The sequence below is a fragment of the Sebastes fasciatus genome, chromosome 8, assembly GCF_043250625.1.
Source record: "Sebastes fasciatus isolate fSebFas1 chromosome 8, fSebFas1.pri, whole genome shotgun sequence".
NCBI classification, from domain to species: Eukaryota; Metazoa; Chordata; class Actinopteri; order Perciformes; family Sebastidae; genus Sebastes; species Sebastes fasciatus.
The window spans coordinates 25,403,952-25,412,455 of NC_133802.1; the positions used below are offsets into that span (position 1 = coordinate 25,403,952).

General features: G+C 36.2%; 1 protein-coding gene across 4 annotated transcripts in view; it reads right to left on the reverse strand.

The window, feature by feature from the left end:
• Positions 1–5,690, reverse strand: part of cfap74 (cilia and flagella associated protein 74) — a 55,084-nt gene extending 49,394 nt beyond the window's left edge. For 3 of the 4 annotated variants that reach the window (XM_074644647.1, XM_074644648.1, XM_074644646.1), the window contains exons 1-9: positions 5,551–5,690; positions 5,002–5,106; positions 4,285–4,366; positions 3,801–3,965; positions 2,857–2,955; positions 2,647–2,751; positions 1,765–1,938; positions 1,274–1,387; positions 627–729 (exon numbers count right to left, since the gene is read on the reverse strand). In XM_074644647.1, coding sequence (XP_074500748.1) covers positions 627–729; positions 1,274–1,387; positions 1,765–1,938; positions 2,647–2,751; positions 2,857–2,955; positions 3,801–3,965; positions 4,285–4,366; positions 5,002–5,106; positions 5,551–5,626 — 1,023 coding nt within the window. In that variant the 5' untranslated portion in view covers positions 5,627–5,690. The remainder of the gene's footprint in view (positions 1–626; positions 730–1,273; positions 1,388–1,764; positions 1,939–2,646; positions 2,752–2,856; positions 2,956–3,800; positions 3,966–4,284; positions 4,367–5,001; positions 5,107–5,550) is intronic. The other variant, XM_074644649.1, reaches the window with a different exon arrangement.
• Positions 5,691–8,504: the final 2,814 nt, after the last annotated feature.

The window sequence follows — 8,504 nt, forward strand, 5'->3', positions numbered from 1 at the left end:
AGTGAAAAATAAACAGTTAAAGTTGTCAGGCCATGGACAGTATTAACTAAATGAAATTTAGATGCAGTTTTGTTTTTATTTTGGATTTATTTTAAAGGTATGTGGATTATACTTCAGATTTTACCTGTTAGAAATCCCCTAAACATTATGTTAAAATGCAAAAAAATGTTGTTTAGCATTATGTTCTGGTAATTAGTGCACACAAATTTTCATTTTTTTCCCCCATGACACCTGCCAGGCTCTATAAAATGTGTTTTTTTGCTGTCCATTATGTCACAATTATGACCCTTGACTGCAATAATAATCATTAGACAAACATTAGAAAATGTTTCAGTTTCATACATGCATTTAACTACACAGTGTGTGCTTATATTGCCATTTTAGCACGAATCAAGTTAGGCAAAGTTGTATCACTCTGTCTTTAAAGCTTTATGAGGATGTTATGCATCACTAAATATGGTTTGTACTTAAAAGGCTGTATGCACTTTGGAATGATCTTATATTGCACTATAGATATGGTCGCTATAGAATAATACATAGCGCCAACAGCTTGCGTTTCTCATCATCACTGCTGAAACAACAACCACGATGCTACAGTATCAGTATGGGAGGGTGCTGCTGCTCACTTGGGTGGCTGCTATGTTGGATTTCAGTGACTTGACAGCCTGAATCCTCTTCTCCAGTAACTCCTTGTTCTGCTGCTCCTTCTCAGCCTCTTTCTGATGCACCCTGAATGAAAGGGAGACAATCCCAAAGCATGTGAATGCTCAAATACACAACAGAGAGAAAAACAAATCTGTTGGGATTGAAACTTCCAGGAGCTGAGCAACATTAAGGTTAATTATCACGATTCGGAGAAATACTTTATTCTCTATAATCATAATCCTCTGAGGGCTACAAGAAAATACCATTTGCTTTAGCTTTTAGGTGGTAAATACTGATATAAAAACTGTTCAGGTCAGGTTCCTGATACCCCAAAAGACCAGAATTAAAGTAAATTTCATGTACAAGAAAGTATTTTTTATAGTTACCATTTTTGGGGAAATTTAGTGTACACTTCATCATTTTTTCTCCTCAGATCTGATCTTTCAGTTTGAACGTTTCTGTATGAATTTGAGCTCTTTCAAGTACCATATCTGGCCTGAATTGTAATATATTTTGCCAGCATGAGCGAATGATCAATAGGATGTGTCAACTATCCGATGAGTCCTCTGAGATACACCATATTCTTGTTCTAGTCTAAGCCCTGTTTACTGGCCTAAAAGCTGATTACCTTTTAATGGTCTCTTTCAAGTACTTGGCAGCGATCTTGCGGTTTGCCTGGCCCTCTGCAATTTTCTTCTGACATTTGGCCTTCTCTTCTTTCTTCAGCGTGGCTGCCTGTTTACTATCAGAACACAATCACAAACACATTGCAGTTTTTACGTGACTATTCAAGGTAACTGATTCCCCATACAGGCTTTTCATAAACAGAATAAATAAAACACACAGGATAAACAAGCCTTTCATAGAGGAGTGATACTTTGGATACACTGTAAGGCACAATGTTGCATTTGATCTCACTTCAGTGCACACATTAATAATTTATAATCTTTTATCATGTGCATATAAGCAGTATTTTGCTTAAATTAGATGACATTTTCCACTTACTTGTTTATATACTGAGATCAATCATTTTGTATGCACAACAGAGCAGTAGTTGTCACTCCCACACACAAAAAAAAACACTACAGAGTGAATGGAAAAGATGGTTGTTTTCCTTACTCCCTGAGATGCTGCATCTTGATCTGCAGGTTCTGGCTGGCTTTCCTCTCCTGCTGTAACCTTGTGGCTGCCTTCTGGTTCTTACGCACCCGGAAGACCCGCTCCTCCTCCTTCACCTCATGCCGGAGCGAGGAGAACCTGCCAAGCTCCACCTCCACCTCAGTCAGCTCCAGCCTGAAGAGCAAAGATGTAGAATGAGATGGATGTAGATAGAACATGAAGTTAAAAAAAATGCTGACTGATGGTGTATATTATCTACCACTTACTGTAGCAGAGGTAAGAAGCTAGACATATGTGGGGTTTTGAAGCAGAATTTGATTTTGCTCTGTATTTTTTATTTAAATCATGATTAAGACCAGATCAATAAAATGAATCAATTGGACTAAGAGGCCAGCACTTAATGGGTGATAATTGGAAAAGCCTAAAAAGCAGCATTCAGACCAGGAGAGGAGATGATTTTCCTTTAAAAAAAAAAGTCAAGTAACCAGGCTTTCTGACTGATAAGAGCAGAAAATACACGAGGGGCTGCATTGGTGTCGGCGTGTTGTTTCAGGTAACGTTGAGATGCTGAAATATAATCCAGGACGTCTGGTTTGAGATATAGATCCATGGGTTTGAAGGTTTATCAGATGCCACAACACTGCTTAACGGTTTGTAATGCTATCATAGTATAGAGTAGACAGTTATCATAGTGGAGTGTGCACTTCTGAGTAGCAAATAAAGTGCTTTGTTGGTGAATGACATCACCTTGTGTTGCGGCAGGTTAAATGTTTTTGCTGAATGACCATTTTGAACCCTCTGTGTTCGCTTCTGTTTTTCATGCCGCACTAATGCCTGTCAGAACAACACCTTACTGTCAAAACATTTCCCTCTCAGACTCACTCTTGTTGCATCAGCTCAGTGTTGACGTGGCCCTCCAGCTCCTCCTCGCTCTGCAGCTTTTGACACAGATGCTTATGCTGAGCTCGCAAACGAAACACCGCCACGCTGCAGAATAAAGTAAACAAAGAGTGGGTTGGACAAAACAGAAACATCTCATATATGAATACAAAGTACAGAGCAGTCACTGTTTGTTGTTCATTTTGAACTCACCTGTTGTCTGCTGCTTTCTGTCGCTCTATTTCTTTCTCCAAGTTATATCTCTGCTCCATTAAACTTTCTATGTTCTGTTGACAGAGTTTAAGCTCCTCACTGGAAAAAAAGAAAAGCAGAGAAAAGTTCAAGAGTTGACATAGAAAACAATCAGAAATAGCATCATCAAGGCTGTTAAAGTGCAATGAACCCAAAGCATCAGGCTAATGGATTTCCTTGTGGCCATTGCAGTAAAAGGAAGCTAATTTTGTCGGCTAACAAGGTAATCTAATGAAGATATTGAAAAGCTGAGAGTGGACACACACACCTCAACAGCTTTGAAGTGCCCAGTGTTTTTTTTTGCAGTTTAATGGCATGCAATAGAACAATCTGTGACTGGGGGACAAGACTGTCATAAAAAGAAAATCATGGCACATGGTCTAGTAACAGCTGCAGATTGGTTAAAAGCCAGGTGTGCTTCCATTAAACTCATGTTTGATCAGAGCGCAGTGCAGCTCCACTCTGACCTCTGATGTTTTGTGCCGAAGTGAAAATGACGGTCATTTTTGCCAGGGACCGCAGCACAGTTCATCGGCTGCTTAATGGCTCGCAGTGCAGACAAATAAAAAAGAGGGAAGAAAAGTGGGACATTATAGGAAATGTTCTCTCTTCAGCTGAAATGGATTCCTGCAAATAGCCGAATCAATTGGTACAGAAATGATTGGCTCTGTGTGAAGAGGGCAAGAGGGGAAAGACCTTGGAAAGTGTAATAATGCTGAAAAAAAGCTCTTTCCGGAAACTGAAAAGATGTGGAAAATTGTTTTTTTTCTTAGTAGTGCAACGACCTGTAACAAAAAGACACTACATGCAAGGTTTTCCATTACGTGTGCAGGTTTCAGAAGAGTCTAGAAAGACACAGGGATCTCTATAGGCTGTGATGCTACTGCGGCTCTAGAGGTCCAGACCTGGCTTTCAGCACGTCGTGCTCCTTCTGTCGGTGAATGCAGTCCAGCTGGTCCAGGTTTCGTCTCAGCTTGAACATCCGTGCAGTCTCGTCACAACTCCTCTTCTTACCACTGACGGCCGCAACCGCAAGGTCACCATCACCGTCAACCTCCCCATCGTCCTCTCTGCGGGCAGATGGAAAATTACACTCAGTAAAGGTTGCATGTTTAATGCAAAATCTGACTATGAATTATGTACATACATAAAATTAGACCACTGTTATGCCTGGAAGTGTTTGTACTGAGGTTTTATATAACATAATAATCAATTCTGGAAAAAAAAATTGAGCTTTATTATTTTCTATTAAAATATCATATTAAGAACCACATTGAGTTACAGTGACTTGATGTTCTGAATACTGAGAGGATTAAGGATTAATACATAAATATTTGTATTTAATCATATAAATAGAATATGATACACTGAAAAGCAAGAAACACTCACTCGTACAACTCTTCTAACCACTTCAAATCAGGAGGAAGGGCTGGCTCTTCATCGTTAAACATCTCCTGGCCTGGACCATCCTCTGAAATGTATGTATAAGTGAGTCTCTTAAAGGTCCCATATTATTTTTTTATTACAAAGCAGGCTTAAGTCCTATATAAATACTGTGAAAGTATCGATACACTCAATCCACATGGAAATACACACAGCCCATATTCAGAAACTCTGCATTTGAAGCAAGCTGTCAGGATTTCTGTCCATTCGTGATGTCACGAATATACAATATTTAGACCCTTGACATAATTTTAAACGTAAACATTCTAAATGTGTCCCAGTTTATTCCTGGTTTGCAGTATATGTGAATGTCATCAGCTAACAGGAGTACACATGGACCCAAGCTGTTGCCTAGCAACGGAATTCTGTTGCAATTCCGTCAAAATATGCTAAAACGGAGCGCTTCAGACAGAGGTTAAATACAGGCATATTCAGGCTGACAGTATGAGGAAAATAAAGTTGTTTTTTTAACATTACAGCATGTAAACATGTTCTAGTAGAAACACAAAATACAAGTATGAACCTGAAAATGAGAACGATATGGAACCTTTAAAACTAAGGTAAAATAGACAGTTATATGTGTGGTTGTGAATTAAGGTGACTAAAAGTAGAGACTACAAGCTGCATTTTGCAAACAGGGCAGCAACAGGAGCTGTCACTCACCCTCATTGTCCTCATCATCAGTGCTGAGGTGGACACCCAGCTGTCCACACCTGTCTGACGTCACATCAAATAGACTTTCACTGTCTTCCACGTCCATTTCACCTGCTTTATAAATAACACAGGTGCATAATATCAGAGAAATAACTACAGTTTATAGCTACAACTTCATCATATCCCTGCGAATGTGCTAAAAGGCTGACAAACTTCTTCAATAATCCTGCAAGGAGGTCTCATTTTAAAAGTTGAAATTTAATTTTAAAATGTTGTTTTGGTGGATTATATGTGTGCCGATTTGAAGATTGGCTCTTAGTGAATAGCAGGAGATGTTAAAAGTCGTGTTTTTGAGTTGTGTGACATTACCACTAAGTTAGACAACATTAAATAACCACATTTCTGAATGCAGTCTGGCGTGTCGTGTCTCTATAGTGGCTGGCTAAACGTGGAAAGCTAGAAAGCTTGGAAACGAATTAATGCACAATTAATGCTGAATTTAAGCTGTAAAACATTTAAACTGAAAACACTTAATTTAAGCGAACATTAAGGCGTTACCTGGCGTGGCTAAGCTTTCCTTCTCTTGGCCAGACATCTTCTCACATGTACCTTTATCCTCACAGCAGAAATTCATCCTCCATGTTTGTTAGTGTTTCCATGGAGACGGGAGGCAAAGGGGCGTGGTCTATCACCTGAACTCCAACTGAAACCTGCTGGTGGCAAAAACATAGTACATAACCAGTGATGGAAGAAGTATTAAGTAAACCTTTGACTTCACTAAAAGTAGCAAAACTACAGTGTAGAAATACTTTGTAACAAGTAAAAGTCCTGCATTCAAAGCCTTACTTAAGTAAAAGTACAAAAGTATTAGCATCAAAATATACTTCAAGTATCAAAGTTAAAAGTACTCTCTTATTTTTGTATTATTATTGTTTTTTTGTGTGTTTTTTTTGTTTATGTTTTTTAAATTCTATTCTTTCTTTTTTATTATTATTATTATTATGATTATTATAATTATCATGATAATAATAATAATAATAATAATTATTATTATTATTTATTTTCTTAATTTTATCTCAATTTTGAATGTTGAAGTTGTTTTCTCTAGTGTACTTAATGAGTTTATCTATAAGCTCAGCTACTTAAACAATTGGTTTATAAAACATTGTAATTACGAACTGTAAATTGCATATAATTATGAAAACAACCTCGAGAAAGGGAAGAAAAAAAAAGTATTAAAAAAAAAAAAAAGTTAAAAGTACCCATTATGCTGAATGGCCCATTTTACCATAATATAGTTATATTATATTACTGAATTATAATTAGTGATGCCAGTGATAATACATCATAATGTATAAGTTTATTTATTTATTTTTTATAATCTGAATATGCAAAGTAACTAGTTACTAAAGCTGTCAAATAAATGTAGTGGAGTAAAAAGTACAAGATTTGCTTTCAAAATGTAGTGAAGTAAAAGTATAAAGTAACATAAAAATGTAAATACTCAAGTGAAGTACCTCATAATTGTACTTAAGTACAGTACTTGAGTAAATGTACTTAGTTACATTCCATAACTGTACAAAATAGCCTACTAACTGTAATGACAACATCATTTTTGTCGTTATGATCCATAATGTCCACTGGAATTACCCAATAAGACGTTAAAAGAGTAAAAAAACAAAATAATAAAATCACATAGTGCACCACTAGTATTGTTTTTTTTACTGCATTTCTTTATTTAATTTTTTGTATTTATTTTGTGCACCAATAGTAAATGGCAGGCAAAGTACTTTATGTTAAAGTAGACTGGGAATCACTGGTTGCATAGGCCTACAATATTGTTGTTCTTCTAAGCGCAGCACTGATTAACAGTATTTTCTAAAATATAATGAATGACCTGTTATACCTGGACGCAGACCTAGATTTTACATAACACTGACCTTTTGTGACTCTCTGTGTGCTGTAACCTTTCTATGTATATAATTTCCTTCACCAACACTGGTTTATTTCTTCTGATTGATATCAGTCAAGCCAGACTCAGCAGAAAATATCTCAGCCGGTTCAGAAAGCAGAATGATAAATCTGTGAGTTATGCAAAATCTTTTGTCTTTGCATGCAAGATACTGTATCTGATTTACACATGGGAAAAGACGTTATCATTTGTAGTTGATCAGTATTGCACTGGCACAACAGGCTTTTTACTGGAAAGATTCTCTTTTATTTGACACAATAAATCTGTCTTTCAATTCATCATAATGTTGAAGAGGAATTCAGAAGAAGAGGAAGGAGAGCATGTCCTACTGTGCAACATGTCTTGTGATCCAGGAATATTCTGTAGCATATCACTGTGGGAGACTGCAAAAATAAATAGTATGAGTGTGCATGTGTGTCTGTGATAGAGATAAAAGCAGAGCAAAGTAACTGTGAGGAAACAAAGACTCCAGCTGACATAAAGGATGGATCAACAGGAGGAAATCAGAGAGAAGGAGAAAGAGAATACATGAGGGTGAGAGGAATAAAAGGAATAAGAAATAGTTTGTGCTTGAGAGACACAGAGAATACAGTCCCATGCAGTGCATTGTAGCGTGCACTGCAGCCTGGTATCTTCATATCAAAAGAACTTGCAGTGCAGATCCAAGTGGAAGGTCCGCTGGGAGGAAGAGACAGTGGTTTGAATCCACAGCCACTGACTCCAGGTCTGCTTCTGCTCCCCAGAGCGAAGCAGTAGAAACCAGGGCAGGTGCAACGCTGCAACGCGCCACACAGAGCATATAATACAGGTTACGGTTAATAAGGAGCAAATACAAGCCTGCACATTTTGATACATTTCTTATCCTATATTTGCTTTTTTTTTAATCAAACTGAGTGGAGATTAAAATGCTTACTGAGATTATACCTCTGGGACTCATGTAATATCTATATAATAATAAATCCCTTGAGTAAATTCATAGAATAATTCATGTGGGGAGTGAGATGTGTTTATAACTTTACGTTGTTGTTTTGTTTTTGCTTAGCAATCTATTTTAATATTGTATATATTTGTATTCTTGTATCTGGTGACCTTATTAAACTGGTAGACAAAATTACGTGGACACCTCATGGTTCAACTGATTAGGATTTTTGACATTTATAACTGATTATTATATATATAACAAATATTTATATTGGTTTTCCCTATTATTTTATTTATTTATTTATGTATAGTATATGTTATGTATATTTTTCTCATTTTTATTTATATATACTTGTATATAAATATTAAATATAATAATATTAATAATAACAATAATAATTATAATTACATATATACTGTATATATATTTACATGTATATATACAGTATATATGTAATTATAATTATTATTGTTATTATTAATATAACACTTTTACATTTTTTTAAAATTAATTTTATTATATTTCATCTTATTTTTTTGTTGTCTCACCCATGCCATGCCAAGACTAGAGGGGCAAATAAGAGTCATTTGTCAGGCAGATATACATACAGAATATACG